At 41.7% G+C, this 19428-nt stretch overlaps 1 protein-coding gene across 5 annotated transcripts in view; it reads left to right on the top strand.

The window, feature by feature from the left end:
- Positions 1–19428, top strand: part of LOC122900940 (protein FRA10AC1) — a 70934-nt gene that overhangs the window by 20292 nt on the left and 31214 nt on the right. For 3 of the 5 annotated variants that reach the window (XM_044240127.1, XM_044240128.1, XM_044240126.1), the window contains exon 4: positions 17984–18060. In XM_044240127.1, coding sequence (XP_044096062.1) covers positions 17984–18060 — 77 coding nt within the window. Of the gene's footprint in view, positions 1–15375; positions 15395–15748; positions 15892–15998; positions 16065–17983; positions 18061–19428 lie in introns of those variants that run through there. The other 2 variants (XM_044240125.1, XM_044240124.1) reach the window with 2 other exon arrangements.

Here is a 19428-nt window from a genome sequence, read left to right as displayed (position 1 = left end):
AATTGTTGAAACAGAGACCTATAATCTGATACCTCATTTTCTTCCTCATATCTCTGATGTGCGGAACTCCTTCAATGAATGTGCCCTGAGGGTTCGTGAAAGGTTGGGCCTCTTGCCAGTGCTGGATGGTGCTGGGTCCGTGGCAGGAAACGGGGTGGGGAGGTTCATGCCTTCAAGGAGCTGCTGGTCTGCAGCTGGAAGGTCTGGCTTCATTCTCAGAATATCTCTTTTTTGCAGGTATCTGTGTTAGGCAGGTGGCTGTGTTGGGGGACTTTAAAAGCAGTGTTAACATTTCCCCCTGGAGAACAGAGCAGTAACAATCAGTATAGGAGGAAAGGTTGCTACTCTGGTACCCACGAACTGAAGGATTAAATGTCTTGGTTTCATGTGTGTTTTCTCCACGTGAGAAGTAGTTCGCTTACCTGATTCCATATCGTTGTGGGTGACTTTTCCATTCTTCTCTCTTGGAAACATAATTTAATGAGAAACATCTATTGGTGGGTTGCAGGTACAAAGAATTCTAGGATAATGTATTTAATTCCCCCCTTGAAATCAAGTCACATTTATTAAGTGTTCTTTATATATAGGAGGCACGGAACAAGGTGCTTCACATACATTATCCCACTTAGTCTCCTGTAAGCCTCCCAATTGCCCCATGAGTGAGGCATCATTAGCCAGCTTTCACAGAGAAGATAAAAAGAGGACAGAGGAAATGGTAGCTCAGGGCTCTGAAAAGTGCTAACTCACTTCCAGAGGATGAATGCGCTTACTGTCTACTTTCTATTCGATGGATTTCAGTAAGCATGTTTAATATTAATACCTGTCACATATTTGCATAATCCTTCCAACTTTTCAAAGTGCCCTTATGTCTTCCAGATCTTGTTTGATGCTCATGCTAATTCTGCACTGTTAACAGTCTAGAACTCCTCGATGGCATTTCTTTTCTAGCCTGAATGGCTGCAGAGAAACTTGCTTTTTAAGCCAATGGAAACCTTGCTTCCAGAAATCAAATCTACATCATATCTGCTGGGTCTCCCTGGAAGGGCGTAGTCGACTGCTTAGCACAAGCAGCAGACATTGGCACTCATAGTGGGGCTGATTGCTATGGTTACATCTGCCCCCAACATTCTCAAAAACTCCAGATTTTAGAAATTTAAGTGCCTTTACTACCCTGCCTTTGTCCAGATCTTCCTGCTACTCAGTTCACCCCAGTTAAAGACAGCCAAAGAAAAAAGAAAGAAAAAGAAGGGAAAAGCACGTTTGTGGGCTTGTGCACTGAGGTGCATTTATTCTCAAAAAAACAAACAACCCCCCCCCCAAAACCAGAAATCAGCCTAAATGAAGCAGGGAAGGAGTGATGAGTGAAACATAAAGCAGGTGCTTACTTAATTGCTGCAGCTGGTGTCAAGCGTTTGGCAAAATTTTCCTCCTCGTTTTATTGGCACTGGTGTTCATTTAACTTTAAGCTGAAGCATCTGAAAGGAGTCTAGGAACCCACTCTGTTCTTGGTTTTACAGAAAAGCAAGCAAAACAGTTTTCTTAAAATAATAAGTAAATAAATAACAGTAATAAAAGTAAGTAAATAACAATCCTAGGATTTTTTTTTTTTTTGCTTCAAAACAACTCATTGATTATAGAAAGGGAAATTGGCTTGAATGCCATTTTCCATCTTATTTGATTCTGCCTTAGTTGCCATGGGTCAAATTTTTAATTTGTTACCAAAGACTTGATTCAACTTGTTCAGACTCATTTGTGTGATATGGATTTCAGAACTGTAGGTGTGAGCTCAAAGCTTTCCAAGGTGTTTTCTTTGGAAAAGCAACTTGTAGATTCTTCACTTGATGTGGCAACATTCATTTTGCTGTTTGTCTTTTCTCCTTTACATGGTGAAGGGACAAGTCGCAAAAATGTTGGCTGCAAGTTACTTTACGCTCTGTCATTCCACAAATGTTTATAAGGTGTAAACATGGGACCAAAACCTTTTGAAGAATAAACAACGTGCCAAAAACAATACAAAGAATCGTGAGGTATGCAAAGATAAGGTCTTTTCCTTTCAGCAGATTGGGTCATGGAAAGAAAGGGAAACGAGGACCAGGAATAACATAACGTAGTTCCAAGGGAACTTACAGTAGTGTGCCAAAGAAAAGCACATGTAGACCCATTAATTCTGATGGTAGATCTAGCTTAAAAGAAAAAATTCTTCTTTTTCCCCTTTCTTAAAGTAATTTGATTTAAATAATGCTGTTTGATTACTGCATTTAAGGTGATATTTGAATTACTACACATTTACTATAACTTTTTAAAGATTTTATTTATTTGGCAGAGAGATAGAGCCATCACGCACAAGTGGTGGTGGTTGTGGGGGGGAGTGGTATCAGGGGGAGAAGGAGAAGCAGGGTCCCCATCGAGCAGGGAGCCCAGTGTGGCTTAATCCCAGGACCTTGGGATCATGACCTAGGCTGAAGGCAGATGCTTAACCACCTAAACCACCCAGGCCTTCCCCCCCAACACTTACCATAATTTTATTGCCTTCTATTGACTCTCATCTGTATATATATGATATATATTTATATATCTTACATATTTTATAATAAGTATGTAATTACATTTTATAGAAATATGTTTATATTTTATATATTCTCTCTATATAACTAATACTGAAAAATTTTTTTTTTAAATTTTAGAACTTTATCTCAGGTTGCATTTCATAGAGGGGGAAAGACAGGTTGTAGTACAGAGAGGCCTTTAAGAGACCTGGTCCTGGTCTTGTTTTCTCCTTCACTTGTGTTTAGGATCTGTGAGGCCTTAGCCCAGAATTTCGCCTTAACCTTAGCATGATGCCTCCCATTTTCTCAAAGGAGCCAAGGAAGCTGGAGGCATGAGGGAGGAGCAGAGATGCCGGAAGTGGGACAGGAAGTACAGGACTAGAGGGGAGACACCCCAGAGCTCTGCTCTGTCAGCCTTCTCTTTAAATACCACAGTATTTGTAAAAGGCCATGAGGTCAGGACCACTCACCATTTGTGGTGGGTATGATTCCTCTTAATTACCAGTGGGTATAGCCCTGGCTCTGGAAGATGGGGAGCATGGTCTAGCAAAAAAATATCGGAAAGATCTACAGGGTGGCTAAAGACTGTGCTTTGTGTCCACAAAGCCTTGAAGACAAAAGAAATGAGTTCTAAAGGATGGATGGAAGGAAACTGGGGATGGTGTGGAGTGAGGGAGGAATGCCATGTCTCTCTGGGGTTCTTGACTAATGGCACAGCCAGCAATTCATCCAGGCCCTAGTTGACCCCATGCCTAGAGTTTGCTGCTTGTCCCCCAGCAATCCCCTCCCTTCACACGTGACTCTCCTTCCTTGGATACTCCACTCACCATGTTGCTTCCTAGGCTGTGATTTCTCATGAATCCCTGTTACCTCTCACATCTCATCTCGACTTTTCAGCTCGGGGTTTGTTATTTTAGCCCAGGAGGCACGGTAATAAAATAGGAGATCTAGCTTCTGCCTTGGTCTTTGCAGCTTTCAAGCTGTGTGACTCTGGGGATGTTCTTCAACTTCCCTTGCCTTCATTTACCTGATCTATAGAATGACTGGGGACTCCAAATGTAAATGGTCTCCTAGAACTGTTTGTCCACTATGACCATCCTGGTCTTCCATTTGCCAGTGGTGCCCAGATTCTGATTTGCTGGCCCACACTCCCGATAGCATCTATACTCCCAAGCTGGTCTTGGGTCACAAGTTTGAGTTTTAAAAATGTCTTCGCCCTAGCTTATCAAGACGATCTTCTGTTATTCTCTATGGCAATCTCTACTCCAGACACATGGGTAGCCTCAAGGATTCTGAACAAACTCAAATGATTCTATCCTAGCTGCTCTGGCTCTGGGCCATAGCAACCACCAGAAAGCAGCTTCTGGTGCTTCACCACCAACTCCCGGATTAAAGCCTGTCTTACCCAGAAGTCCTCGCTGACTAACACTTCCTACCAACGGCCAACTCTTGCTTCCACTGTGGCAAGTATAACAGCCATGTTCTTGGCTCCAGTGGCCTTTGGCAATCTATTTTAAAATTCCAATCATCCTTCCAAAAGTGCTTCAAAAAAAGAAAAAAAAAACCACAATTGTTATTATACCTATATACAGTGTTGGAGGACCCCCCCCCCGCATTGTATCATAGATATTCTCTCTCGTTGTCTCAAAGTCTGCACAAGGAGTAAATGAATGCCTTGGGAGTCTGTTAATGTATCCCCTCATGTGGGGCAATTAAGTGTTTAGTTTTTCAATATTATACATACCTCAGTACATGGTGCTTTTGAATTTTTTTTTTTTTTTTTTTTTTGGTCACCTCAGATGTGTTGTTATTGTAGGACAGAAATGTTCTTATCTGCTTATAGAATCTTGTGGTTTAGAAAACCCTGAACAGGTCTTACCTATACTCTGGCACACATCCAGGACAGTTTTCCCAGCCTCCTTCTCTGCTCTTTCAGCCTCCCCATGTGCCCACATTCAGCAGATGACCTGCCCAGAGCACCACATAGCTTGGTTTCAAAGATCCCTGCCTCTTCAGCTCCTGCCTAATCCAGTGGTTCTCCAGCTTCAGGTACACTGGAATCACCTGGAGGGCTCGTTAAAGCAAAGATTGCCTCATCCTCCAGTTTCTGATGTAGTGGTCCATGGTGGAGCAAGAAAATTGTGTTTCTAGCCAGTTCCTGATGGTATTCATGCTGCTGGGACAGGGTCCACACCTGGCGAACTTGGGCTATAATTCTTCCCTCTGATGTCAGGGGAAATGGTTTAGTTTCTCTAACTCATATCCATCCTCTGAAACTCCTTTTCATCTCCTCTGAGACTGGACTCCTATTCCTATTCTTCCAGTGCCTCCTATATCCCTGCCATTGAAACTGTCCTTACCGGGTCCTTCAAGCTCCCTCCCGTCACTGCCCCTTCAATAGTCACCTTCCTCTTAACAACATTACCCAGTTCTAGTTAGAACTACCAACCCCAATGGCTTTCCTTCTGTCGCACATTTTTCTGAACTTAACTTTGATCTTTACTTGCTACTTCTACTTCTTGTCCATGTATTTGCTTTCAAATTACCAGAAATTTCCCAAGCTACTCTCTTGAGACTATCTGAAAAATTGAAAATAACCCTTCTTCCCAAATCCCATGGCCTTTCTTTATTATGTAATAATAGCAATTGATATTCATTGACTTCCAGCTGTGTTCCAGGCATTGTGCTAAGCACTGAATATATAGTTTGTATATATAAATATAATCTCATTGTGAAGATTATCCTCATTTCAACCCTATGGGGTAGATATTATTTTATAGATTTAAAAAACTAGGCTCTGAGAGGTTAAATAACTTGCCCCACAGATTATGTGAAGGAACCAGAATCATACCCATTTCTGATTCCACATCCCATGTTTTACACATTACTCCAGAGCATGCATCAATATCTCTGAGCACCTATTAAAATGCCAGTTCCTGGGTGCCTGGGTGGCTCAGTTGGTTAAGCGACTGCCTTCGGCTTGGGTCATGATCCCAGAGTGCTGGAACTGAGTCCTGCACTGGGCTCCTGGCTCCTGCCTTCTTCTCCCTCTGACCCTCTCTCCTCTCATGCTGTTTCTCACTTTCTCTCTCTCAAATAAATAAATAAAAATCTTAATTGTTAGTTCCTGCTTGAAGGACCAGATGTTCCAAACCAGGTGTGGCTGAGGCCCGGGAATCTGAATTCTTAATAATGCCCCAAGTGATTCTGATGTGAGCGTTCCCAGATCCACACACATTTTGAGAAACAGTCCCTCGGTATTGACATAATTGGCCACTTCCTTTCTTTAAACATTTCCTTCGGTTGCTATGATACAACATTTTTTTTTCTGGTTCTGTGGGCTCTGAGTCTGTTGTTCTCCATCTCCTTCTTCCTCTCCTGGCCGTATCAGTGGCCTCAGACTCTGTCCCCCGCCTTCTCTTCTCCCTGCTGTCTGTCCCCGTGCGCCCATCCACTTGCAGCACTCCAACTCGGGCAGATGGTCCCCAATTCAGCCATTCTGGTGCCAGCATCCTGGTGAGAGTCATGGAGCAGCGTGATACGATTTTGGAACAACGATGAACTATTGCCAGGCTCTGGACAGAATCGTGAGGCAGATGATACATTGATCTGGGTGCCCCATCACCCAATACGACCCTTGGGTCTCTCCCTTTGCCTGTAAGAGACCTGCGCCTTGCAGCTTTGTCATCAAATCAGTTCAGCAGAAAGCTGATCATTGTACACAGTCACACTAATGTGTTAATTCTCATTTGCCCCTCATTTGCATTTTTAAAGCCTTTTATCTTTTTTGGGGGGGTTCAACCATTGTTCACAAGTTGAAGACATTTCAGGCTTCACTTAGCAGATGGGGTTAGTCAGAGGGAAACTGGGTCAGAAGAAGGAGGACAAGCTGGTTTGGGAGCAGCCCTTCTCTTCTCCTTTGCATTTTTTGAAGCTTAGACTCAAAGGCAACCAGTTCTGCCACTCAGAAGTCAGGACCTGGCCTTTGTTGCCTCGTAAGCACTGGGGCAGGGATAAGCAGTAACTGTAGCTGCTGCGGACCAGTCCCTAGAAGCACAGAGGGTGAGGACAGACTGTAGAGTTGGCTGCTCTCTTGGCTTCCTGCCGCCCTCCACACTCGGAGTAGCTGGCTCTTCTTCATTTTCCAGTCTCGGATGAAATGTTCTCTTCATAGCGGCCATCCCGACCACCCTACTTACCTAAACCTTTCTTGGGGATTCTCTGCATTGACAGCTATTTGCCTTTGTTGCGTTTATCAGTTTGTAATTATTTTATTTGTCTATTTATTATTCTTCCTGCCCTATTTGGACAGGAAGGCGCCAGAGGACAGACATCAGTCGGCCCAATCCCCACTGTGCTCAGACCATAGTGCCGGCTCAGAATCCATAGTAAGTATTTGTAGCAGAAATGGCTGGATGCCTGTACCTCCACCACACGGCACCCCATGAGCAGTGCTTGAGCTGAAATAACTGTCCCCAGGAGCCATCAGAGTGCTGACGGACTAGAGGCAACCTGAGAGCAGCTGGTGTCCCTCACTGGTGGGGGAGTGGTGCCGGGGTGCTCTGAGAGCACGTCAGGAAAAATTATGAAAGACACTGAAATAGGCAGAAAAGGGTTACTAGGCTGGTACCCTATTGAGTTACTGGGACTTCCATCATCTTTGAGTTATTTTACAACTTGTTAGGTTGTACAAAACCAATAGCATACAAATGATTCTTACTAGTAGAGATGTAAATGCATTTTGTCAGGTGAAAGCGCAATTGATTATTGCCCTTGGATATTGACCAGTTTTACATCTATTTGTAAATTCCTGTCAGCTTTTCTGATTGCCTTTATGGGTGGGTTCTTTGGATTCTTCTTCGTAACTGATGGTAAACTCCAGCTGGTTGTCTCATGAATTAGGTAAATAAAATCTCTGATATGTGTTTTTATATCTGTATATTTGTAGTCATGATTTTGGCTTTTAAAAATTATCTTTTTAATTAAAGGGTACGATCAAGAAAGCAATAAAATAGCATGTAGAATGGGAGGAAATATTTGTGAATCACATATCTGATAAGAAATGAATACCTGGAATCCATACAAAACCCAAACTCAACAACAGAAAAAAACAAAGAATGCAATTCAAAAATGGGCAAAGGACTCCAACAGACAGTTCTCCAAAGAAGATACAAAAATGTGCAATATGCACATGAAAAGATACTCAATATCATTAATCATAAGAGAAACCAAATCAAAACTACAATGAGCTACCACTTCACACATACTGGGATGGCCCTAATAATAATAATTTTTAAAAAATTTATTTGACACACAGAGAGAGCACAAGTAAGCAGAGCAGCAGGCAGAGGGAGAGGGAGAAGCAGGCTCTCTGCTGAGCAAAGCCTGACGTGGGGCTCAATCCCAGGACCCTGGGATCATGATCTGAGCTGCGAAGGCAGCCGCTTAACTGATTGAGCCACCCAGGCGCCCCTTAATTTTCAAACATAACAAATATTGATGAGGATGTGGAGAAAGTAAGAATGTAAAATGGTAACTGCTATGGATAACAGTTTAGTAGTTTCTCAAAAGGTTAACATAGAACTCCCATATGACCCAGTAATTCTACTTCTACATATATATCAAAGGAATCAAAAGCAGGGACTTGAACAGATGTTCATACTGTCATTATTCACAATAGCCAAAAGGTAGAAGCAACCTAAGTACCTTGTCAATGGATGAATGAATGAATGAACAAAATGTGATATATATGCAACAGATAGTATTCAGCCGTTAAAAGGATATAAATTGGGGCACATCAGCATATAGGTGGACCTCTGGGCCATGGCCATGTCTGTTGGCGCTGGTGAAAAGAGCACCCAGCCCCAGTCCTGCAGAGCCCCAGGAGTCTGAGAAGTCATAGACTCTGAGGAAGAGGGAAAACTGAGTGTGGTGTGGCGGAAGCCAAGACAGACTAGTGACCTTACTGCTGACGTCTTGTAACTCACTGTCCGGTGACTGGGGCCACTTCAGCTGCTGTCTAATTCTTGTCATGTGAGGGCATCATCCAACAGAGTAATACTTTTGGTTATAAACAGAACCTTGTCAACAACACACCTCATTGTCAGAAATTGTGCTAAATAGTATAGGCTGAGTAAGGACACCGTCTAATAGAAAATAAATCAGGATGCAGTTACAAGAGACTTTTATTCAAAGATATTTACAAGGGAGGAAAGGGACTGTTGCAACAGGGGGAACCTACAAGTGTCTCAGGGGTCAGGGCACATAAAGGTTGTTTTCTGCAGAGAGGCATGAGCAAGGTTGGAAAGAAGCGAGTGTGGGGAAAATGGAATGAAACGGTGTCATGATCGTATGGTAGATGAGAGAGGATTTTATGCTAAGGCCAGATTGTTCTCAGGAGGGGCTTGGTGCTGGCTCAGGCTGTGGGAGGGTCAAAGTTCAGGGGCTTGGAAGATGGAAAGAAGTTGACCCAAAGTTTGGTTAATAAGCATTTTGTTCTAATTGACCAGTGGAATAAGCAGTTCAGCTCATCATTTAAGAGGCAAAGAATGGGAATTTGGAAGGTCTGTGTGTACCTTTGTCACAGGTTAAACGGGTTATCTGAGTCTTATCTAAGACTTATGGTTAGAATGGTTCTTCGCAGTAAGCTGTTTTCCAGAACACAAAAATGAGGGGATTCCTTTAATTGTCCTTGTTTTCTAGGAACGAAGAGCTCAGGTAAAATTCAACATTGTCAGCAAGTTCTGGGATGTGAGTTCCTTCCCCCCAGTCTGGGAGTCACCCTGCCCTTCTCAGTCAGCATAGATATTCCTGACCAGGGACTTAGGGACCACTCCTTGCTGTGGCCCAAGCTGTGACCTCTCCAAGCCCCCTTTCCTGAGTATTTACTTCACGCTTTAATTCCTTCTCCCTGACTTGCCAGGAGCCTATCTTATCCCCAAGAGATTAAACCCAAGATAGCTTCATAATCTATGTTTCCGAACCACAACCTCCAAAGAGGATAATGGGCCACCCCTTGGAAATTGGCATCCTGTGGGCTGAATGCGCCTCACAGAAGTGTTTTATTCCAAATGCTGTTTTTCTTTGATTTTTAAACTTGAATTAGATGCCCATATTAAAAATCAGCCTACTGAATCTGAAAATCCAGATTTCCAGCCTCTCTGGAAAAATGGATTGCTCGGGTAATTCTGGCCTACATTTCTATTATAAGCCACCCTACAGCATTTAACAGAATTCCTGACAATAAAGTGTGTCATTGAAAAAGTTCTATTTATGGATCCAAATACGACTTTGGGTGCTGTTGCTCAAGCTCATGGCATGAGGTCTCCATATCCTGTTTACCACCGCTCCTCTGAGCCTATTCAGGCATTTGTGCTATTGTGTGTGTTGAAGTGTTTCTATTTCCTACCACCCGTGATCACTTTCGGTACCGGAACAACTAGTCAAAGAGGTTTTACTTTCAAGACATTATGTAATTAAGGCGTCATTTAGGAAAATTGCTTGCTACTTATATATAATTGCCTGAGCACATAATAATGCTGAGATGTGTCCTTACCCATGCCCCAGACCTATTTCACTGGGCATTTTCCTTGACTATACCAGCATTCCCTCTACGTGGTCAACGTGTGTTCATACACTGTGGAATCATGGGATTTGGTCAATTCCTCCTTGGCTTTTGGTTTTGCCGTATAAAGAGAGAGGCTGTTGGTGGTCACTGCTGAATGTGGAAGGCCTGGGAAGTCATACGGTCCTTTCTTTTGGATGCAAAATCAGTGCAGTTTGTAGCATAGAGTTAAATCTGTGATTTAAGCATTTGGAACATAAACACAAAGTCCTCTCTCTCTTAAGCATTTCCATTCTTCCTATTCTCAGGTCTAGAAGCCTCTCCCTGGCACTTCCACAGCCTTTTGGGTTTCACCCAATCACTGCCCACAGCAATGTAATCTAATGACTTGTGTCTGTGTCTGTGCCCCCTAGAGAGCTTGGGCCTTGATGGGGGAATTATGTATTTTCCATGATGATGGGCCCAGGCCTAGCCAGCCCTTGAGGCAGAATCCAGAGATATGACACCCATCAACCTTCATTAGTCTAGTGAATCTCTCTACTTTGCACGTGCCTGAGCAAGGCATGAAATCTTTAGACACACAGATATTATATGACAAAAAATAAGTGCATCAGTTTTCCGGTGACATTTGTTCCTGGTGTCTGCTTCTCATCTTGTCTGATCTGGCGTCTCCCTATCTCTTAATCACAAGGCTCCTTACCCACGACTGCCTCAGAGAGGAATTTGATAGACATCCTGTCTCCATTCCCGCCTCCTGGGAGCAGGCCTAAAGATGACAATCAATTCATTTGGTAATTGGTATCTTGCTGTCTCTCCACTTAACTTCCCAAAGTCCATCCAACCTCAGTGTTGGTGCTCTGGCAGTTTCCCTTGGGCGTTTACACAAGTAAGTGCCTGACTTCTGACCAGCTTGCGAAAGATACCTATTGGACTGTGTCTCTATTCACGGACAGAGCTCCACTATGGAGGCTGCAGGGCTGCCCTCTGCCCAACCCTGACTTATAAACGTTTGGGAAGCACAGGCTGACCTTGCCAAGGATTCGAGGCCTGGGGGCTTTCAGTCCTTCGGGTGCTGACTAAGCACTTACAGAGCTCCCCCCACCCCCGGCTGCCCCCATCTCAGGGCCTAGGAAATTTGTCTTTGACTATGTAGCATTTATATGCCACGATTTCCCAGGAAATCTCACCTCTCTACTGCCCAACCTATTCCGTCATGCCCGACACTGCTTTAATCACTGACACTTCCATTAACCCATTAGAGCCAAAATTTTTAACCTCTAGGAATAGTTCGATTTTTTTAAAATGCAAATTTTTTATTGAAGTATAATATTCACACATAAAAGTACACATACCAGGGGCACCTGGGTGGCTCAGTCGGTTAAGCACCCGACTTCTGATTTCCGCTCAGGTCATGATCTCAGGATCATGAGATTGAGCCCCACACCCTGCTCCACAGGGAGTCTGCTTGCGATTCTCTGTCTCTCTTTCCCTCTGCCCCTCTCCCCGTCCTTTCTCTCTCAAATAAATAAATCCTTAAAAAAAATGTACACAAACCATAAGTACAAATGAACCACTCATGTACTGAATGCAAGGATCAAGAAACAGAATATTGCCATCCTCCCCAGAAGCCCTCCCCACCACCGCCTTGTAGCCCCTTCTTGTTACTTGCTCTTCACCCATCAGGGAAACCATTTATCCTGACTCTATATAGATGGGATTGTAGTATGTGTATTCTTTTGCATATACGATGTTTCTTTTGCTCAGTATTATATTTCTGAGATTCATCTCTGTTGTTGCAAATGCAATTTGCTATTATTGCTCTATGGTCTTCCATTGTGTGAATAAGCTACAATTTACTCAACTATTCTAATGCTGATGGACATTTGGGTTGCTTCCAGTTTTTTATTTATAAATAGTGCAGTTATTTGTAACTAGTGTTTCATAGTTCAGGTCTTTCAATGAACATATGTATAGTCTTATATTGAAAATACACTGAGGAAAAATAAAAAAAATTAAAATTTAAGAAATTAAAAAAGAATATACACTGAGGAATAGAATACATGAGACACAGGATATATTCATCAGTGCTAGATCCATCCTTTCCATTTAACCATTCTGGAGCATATGTAATGGAGTATGTTGTGTTCCTAATTTCCATTTCTCTGATAACTACTAAAGATGAGCAGTTTGTTTTATATGCATTGGCCATTTGGATATCATTTTTTGGTGAACTGTTTGTTGGAGACTTGGCTAAATTTTCTATTAGGGTTTCTTTTACTTTTCACTTTTTTTTTTTTTTTTACCTTTTACTTAAAGTCTTTTAAAGTTCTTCATATAATCTGATAATGTGTTAAATACGCATACTGCAATATTTTTCCTTACTTTGTGAATTAAGTTTTCATTGTTTAATAGCTTTCAGAATGAACAGAAGTCGTTAATTTGTTGTTTTTTCCCTTTACAGTTAACCCTTTGTGTGTCCTGTCTAGGAAGATTTTTTTTAAAGATTTTATTTATTTATTTGACAGAGAGATGGAGAGAGCACAAGTAGGCAGAGGGAGAGGGAGAAGCAGGCTCTCCACTGAGCAGGGAGCCCCATGCGGGGCTCTATCCCAGGACCCTGGGATCATGACCTGAGCCGAAGGCAGTCGCTTAACTGACTGAGCCACCCAGGTGCCCTAGGAAGATTTTTTTATGCCCTAAGGAAGACATCATCAAATATCATGAAGATGTTTTCCTGTTTTCTTTGAAACTGACTTTTGCATATGGTGTAAAGTAGGAATCAGTATTTTCTTACATATTATTTAATTGACCCAGAACTATTTATTGAAAAATCCACCCTTAAAACTATGTCATTAATCGTGGGATTATATATGAGTGGATCTATTTCTGGGCTATATTCAAGGAGCAGTTAATTTTTAAACATTCTCAAGAAAGAATGCTTGTAATCTGCTTCTTTCCTCAAGTAGCATTCATTACATACTCCTTATGAACTAGGCATTATGCTAAGCATTTTTGCTACATCATTTAATTTTAAACCTCATTAACCCCCTGTAAAATAGCTACTAGTATGATCTCTGTTTTGTAGATGAAGAAATTAAGACTCGGAGAATGAAAAATTTGCCCAAGATTTCCCACCTAGTAAGTGGAAGACAGTCTGGCTGACTTTGGTATGTGTCCCTTTACCATACTATTTCCCAGAGCAGCTTTCTGAGCAGGCAAAAAGAGTATGTATGTTGACAGTGAAAAGTAATGCGGAGGAGTGAGACTAACTTCCCTTACCCCATCACATACCTATCATAGTATTTTGTTGCTTTATTTGAGTTATATAGCACATGGCACTGGTGTACATTTAAATTTTCACATTCATTGAAATAATACACTTTATAGATTAGGAACTATAGGTTTATGCCATTTGCTAGGTAGTTGGCATGTGATAGAATATATATTTCCAACATGAGGCTTGAACCCCGAAATTAAGAGTCTCATGTTCTACTGACTGAGTTAGCCAGGCGCCCCCACAGAATATATTGCTGTTATTATACTTATAAATTCTTTATTACTTGTTAACCTTTGAGAGTAAGGATTGGCTTTTATATATTTGTAACCCTTATATATTTGCGACTCTGCCCAGAGCAAGCACTACAATTACTATTTATGTTTTTATAGTTGTTGAGCTGATTACTAACTTGAGATTTTCTGTTCAGGTAGCTTTTCTATCCTGTACAAATTATTTTTAGTTCAGATTGGGTGATCCATCCCTAACATATATTTCCTATCTTTTTCTCTTTCAACAATTGCTGCCTCAAGGGAAAAATACAAATCTTTAGCTGAATGATCTGGCACAACAAATCTGAAATTCTTAAAATGTTAGAACCAGAAGCTACTTTCCACACAATCAATGAGTTAAAAGAGAGGGAGAAATTGATAGATAGAGACACAGAGACAGACAAAAAGCTGAGTGTTGTAGAGAGACAAGCACTCCTAGTTCTAGACCTTCACCAGGTCTGTGGTTTTAAGTTCTGTGCTTTAATTTCTCACGTGCAAAATGGGGCTAATAACAGGGCTTGTTTTTAAGAGTAAAATGAAGCAGTGGACAAAAACATACCAAGAATGGTAGAAAAATGCTATTAAATGTCAAATACTGGTAGAAAGTAAATTGAATACCAGGTACAGATGTATTTTATGTATTTTAGTGATAATAAAAGAACTAAATATAGATATAGATTTGTACTAAAAAAAGGAACTGCTTGACAAAGTAAATCATTATAGTATAAATATAATGTTAAATTGTGAGGCTTCCTATTACTTCAAATTTTTTGAGTAAATATCTTTATTGAAGCATAATCTGGGGCCCCTGGGTGGATCAGTCAGTCTAGCACTGATCTAGATTTCAACTAAGGTCATCAACTCAGGGTCCTGAGCTCAAACCCTGCATCAGCCTGGGTGCCATGTGTGCAACCTGCTCAAGGTTCACTCTCCTTCTTCCTCTGACCTTCCCTTGCCAGCTCAAAAAAAAAAAAAAAAAAAAGTATGATCTGATTGTATTTTGAAATAACCGAATTTACACTACTTTGACTTACAGATTTTTAAGATCACATTCACTGCATTGAGTAAAACAGGATTTATCTATAATTCACTGCCAGAAATAGAAGGGGGCCTTGAATATCGTTATCTTCTGTTTAGCGCAGAAGATGTAAAATGATATGTATGTTAAGTGCCAAGGTTTTCTCTGAAATGGGCCCACTGTAAAAGTCAGTGGCGTGCCAGTTCAATTCACCAAATATTTAATTAGCGCTTCTGATTTCCAAGGAACTGTGTAGGGGGCTGAGGAGGCAGCAAGGATGAACAGCATCCTCTGAAGGCAGGCAAGACCTGAACCCAGTAACTAGTCTGCAAAGCAGAATGAGGCATCATAACATAGAAAAGGTACAACACAGGGAGAACCTAGTGGAACTCAAATAATTAAAATTTCCTGCTTACTTTTTCCCCCTTTTTTCTTTTTTTTAAAAAAGAAGTCTTTTGGATCCGTTTTCACATGTGCCAGATGGCTGTCTGCAGACAATCTGCGACCCTGTGAAATCTCCTATTCCCTCTTCTTCCTTTCCTCCCATATTCCATGAGCTCTTCTGCCACCAGCACTGCATTTGGAATAGTATCTATTGTGTGGGTGGTGAAACGATGGAAAGTTATTTTTGTTCTAATTATGAGAACTCTTTTATGGAGTGGAGGAGGAGAGGCAGATCAGAGACACGCAACGAGGATGCTCCGAAGAGGCGTTACTAAGGTTACTAGAAAGAGGACGGCAGGTGATATTCAGGCGGGGTTTTTTCTAAAACAAAACATTTTCAAACGACGGGCGTGGGCGTAGTGTGAGCAGTGCCACACGACAGTAGATGACGGGCTCCCGAACGGAAGGAAAAAATTGAGGGCTGCGACTTGAGATAGCAGGAAGCCTGTGCTTCCCCCTCCCGGACCTGTTCTCGGTCGCCTTTGTTTCCCGGGGCTGGTTCTGGCAGTAGCACAAGGTCGCCGCGCCCGAGTACGGTGTTATTTAAATGTGACACGCGGCCGAGCCAGACCGGAAGCAGCGCCCAGTCGGGATCCGTAGGAAGAGGCGGGGAGCGGGCTGCGGCGGCTGTTTCTGTGGCGAGGCTGCGCGGCCGGCGCGAACCGGACGGGCCCTGTAGCGGCTCACTGAGGCCGGGGTCGTCGCTGCAGCCTCCGGAGAAAAGGGAGAGGACTCTGCAGGGCGCACTTGGCAGAGCAGGGAGGAGGGAAGGGGTGTGTGATAAGGACCTTGAGTGTAGCGGGGGTTGGGGAGAAGGACCTCCAAAGTTGTTCCTCTTTTGCTCTTAGTTGATTACTTTTTTTTTTTTTTTTTTTGGTAGGTTCTAGAGACACCCGCCGTCTTCTCGAATTTCTCTCGGCCCTTGTCAGTCGATTCTTAGCCCGAAGTGAGTGAGAGCTTCTTAGTGCAGTCCCTGATTTTTGATGGGTATGGGATGAAGAAAGATGCCAGAGAAAAAGGGGGAGGGGGAGCAAGGATAGGAGGTGGTGTCGCGGGTTGTGGGAACAACATGACTTTAGCAGTAGTCAGCATTTACAGGATTTTACCGTACTGGACTCTGTTCTAAAACTCTTTATGTGCTGTAGCTTATTTAACGTCCAGTCCTATGAGACCGGTACTCTTATTAGCCTCATTATGTAGAAGGGGCAACTGAGGCTCAGGTTAAGGAACATGCACAACGAAAGGCATGAAAATTTCAGAGCCAGGATTTGTACTCTGGTAGGCTGATGCCAGAGTATTTCTCTAAGCTCCACACAATGGTTGACTCCCATCAAGATGTAAAGAAAATGACATAAAGGGTGAGAAGCTGGTATAGCTTGAACAGATGGGATAAGACAGCTGGAGCAAGGAGTTGACTTGATAAAGGGTGTGAGATCTGCAGGTGTTGACAGATGTAAGGGAGGGTAGAGTTGGAACTGTGGCCTTCTAACCTTTATCTCTAACCTGGGCTAGGACATTCCTCTCTAGAATTCTGGGGGACAGGGAAGAGGGTGTACACCCACACATCTAAGTTTGAAAAAGTTCACAGACTTTATTCAGGGTAGCCAGGACTAGGGCTGTCATATCTTGTCTTAGGTCCAGTGCATTAAAGTTTAGGGAGTTCTTTTCTCATTTTCCTGCTGCACTTGTAAATATTACAGTTTAAAAATCTTTGATAGGTCGTATGACCGGGACTAGTTCCTCGTAGCCATATGATTTGAGTATGACATCAAAAGTCAAATCATCCTCTGATTCCCCCGTTAACGTGTGTCCCAAATTCAATATAATGCTGCAGCCAGAGGCTTCCAACGCAACCAAGTGACAACTGAGCTCTTTCAGTATTTCTAAGAATTTCAGTTAAAAGTATGAGCTGGAACAAGATAAAGTTAACTAGGCCGAAGAGCAAGGTTGTTTACTTTGTGGAAACGAGGTTTAAAAGAAAAAGGAAATCTCAACATATGTTGAAAAAAAAGATAGGAAAGTTTTCATGACTTGATAGTGACTGTTCACAAATACAGTGAATCTAATAGAATATAATCATGTTAACATATTCCAAAGGCAGTTTAGAGTAGTTGAAATCATGAGCTTAAGAATCAAGTATTTCATTTTAGCCGTTTATTTGCTCTATAGTTGATTGACTTAACTTTGTCATTGATTTCTTCATCTGTAAAATGGAGTTCATAGTTCCTAACTTGCAGATGTGGAAGCAGTGTTTGTTAAGGACCTGCCGTAACATCTGGGACAAAGTTGATAAAAACACAGCAACTGTTGGTACTCCGAGTCAGAAGTGAAGCATTGCTGAACCTTGTGTGCAATCACACAGCAACTTCTAGATTTCATTTTCAATGAGAATGTCAGAGAGTAGCCTCCTGGTAATTAAGGTGTAAAGTGTTGATTCATTTCTGAAAGGTTAGTCAAAGTGAGTGAAAGTTTTAGATGGCTGGATAGCCCATGAACGGTGATATACCCACCATGATCCTTTACAATTATTATGGCTTTTAAAGATAACTTATTTTTTTTTCCAATTTATTTATTTTCAGAAAAACAGTATTCATTATTTTTTCACCACACCCAGTGCTCCATGCAAGCTGTGCCCTCTATAATACCCACCACCTGGTACCCCAACCTCCCACCCCCCCCCCCCGCCACTTCAAACCCCTCAGATTGTTTTTCAGAGTCCATAGTCTCTCATGGTTCATCTCCCCTTCCAATTTACCCAAAAGCACATACCCTCCCCAATGTAAGATAACTTATTTTTGAACTATTCTGTTTCCTGAGATATGGGCGACTTAAGTTCTAAGTAACTGACTTTATACTCCTTTGCAGATGCATGGTCACGGAGGCTATGACTCTGATTTTAGTGATGATGAACATGGTGGAGAATCTAACAAAAGGAAAAAAAGGTAAGTAATTTTTTATTGATCTGTGTTTCATATCCTTTCTAGATTGCAATGAGGTATAAATAAATAATACTGAAAGTTTTTGGATTGTGTTTGCATGTGAAGACAACAGTGCTCTACTGAATGAATTTTCATTTATTAAACTAGAATGAATTGACTTGAGAATTTGAGAACATTTAGGTGAAAAATTAGAAAATAGTGTTTATGCTGTGAAGGGATTTATGGGAATGGAAGTGGGGGAAAAAGGGAATCAATGAAAACTCTTGGATTTCTCTCTTGCATCTATTTTTCATTCAGCTATTAAGGATTTTACTTGCAAATGTCAGAGTGAAGAGAAGGGGCTTGGTTGGTGGTCTCTTTGCAAGTATGTGACTTCAAAGTGAGGTTAACATGGAGAATGAGATTGTGATATGGTGCATTTTTATGGTTTTGTAAATGAGCAGACTAAGTGCTTCAAAGGAAGGAGCTCATGGAAATTTTTACTGAATTAGAAGGGACAAGAACTGTCAGCAGATAAAGCCTGGGCCTTATAAGGAGGTCGCACCTTGATGTTGCTGTGTGAAGGGACATTGTTTTCAGCTTTTAGTGTTTAGAAACTGATTTTATCTTTTAACTTAGGAGTGGTTAACTGATTCATATGAACCAAACTTAGAAAAATTGCTTTATTATTTCACACCGAGAGCAATATATTGGGTATACTAAATGGGACTGAACATTTTTGTTGGGTACTCAGTCTTCATGGATGACCAAAAGAACAGAAATAGTGACAATAAATGATATTGTATGGTTCTTTACATTTTCAAGATTTTTCATTCAAAATATTACATTGTCAGACTAGAATTGGAGCAAATCTAGTTGAATAGTTTCTACTCTAGGGTTCTACCTATCTTCAGAATTAGGGCTGATTATCTATAGTCTGTCTCACTTATAATCCACCTTTATATTTTTATATTATTGATTACCAAAAGCTTCATTATCTCTACTTTACGCACAAAGAGATAAAGTAACTTAAATTTACTTAAGGTTAAGATAGTGCATGGCAGAGCCCAGGTTTGGATACCAGAACGTGGGTGATCTGACACCAGAATCCATTCATTTGTTAGTTTCACTTTCTCCATTTTATAAATAATAAAGTTAAGATAGTAATTAAGCTACTTAAGGAGACATAAAATGTCTCATTAGGGGCGCCTGGGTGGCTCAGTGGGTTAAGCCGCTGCCTTTGGCTCAGGTCATGATATCGGGGTCCTGGGATCGAGTCCCGCATCGGGCTCTCTGCTCAGCAGGGAGCCTGCTTCTCTCTCTCTCTCTCTCTGCTTGCCTCTCTGTCTACTTATGATCTCTCTCTGTCAAATAAATAAATGAATCTTAAAA

Source organism: Neovison vison, chromosome 2 (assembly GCF_020171115.1).
Source record: "Neovison vison isolate M4711 chromosome 2, ASM_NN_V1, whole genome shotgun sequence".
Taxonomy (NCBI): Eukaryota; Metazoa; Chordata; class Mammalia; order Carnivora; family Mustelidae; genus Neogale; species Neogale vison.
This window is presented reverse-complemented; position numbering and strand designations above follow the sequence as displayed.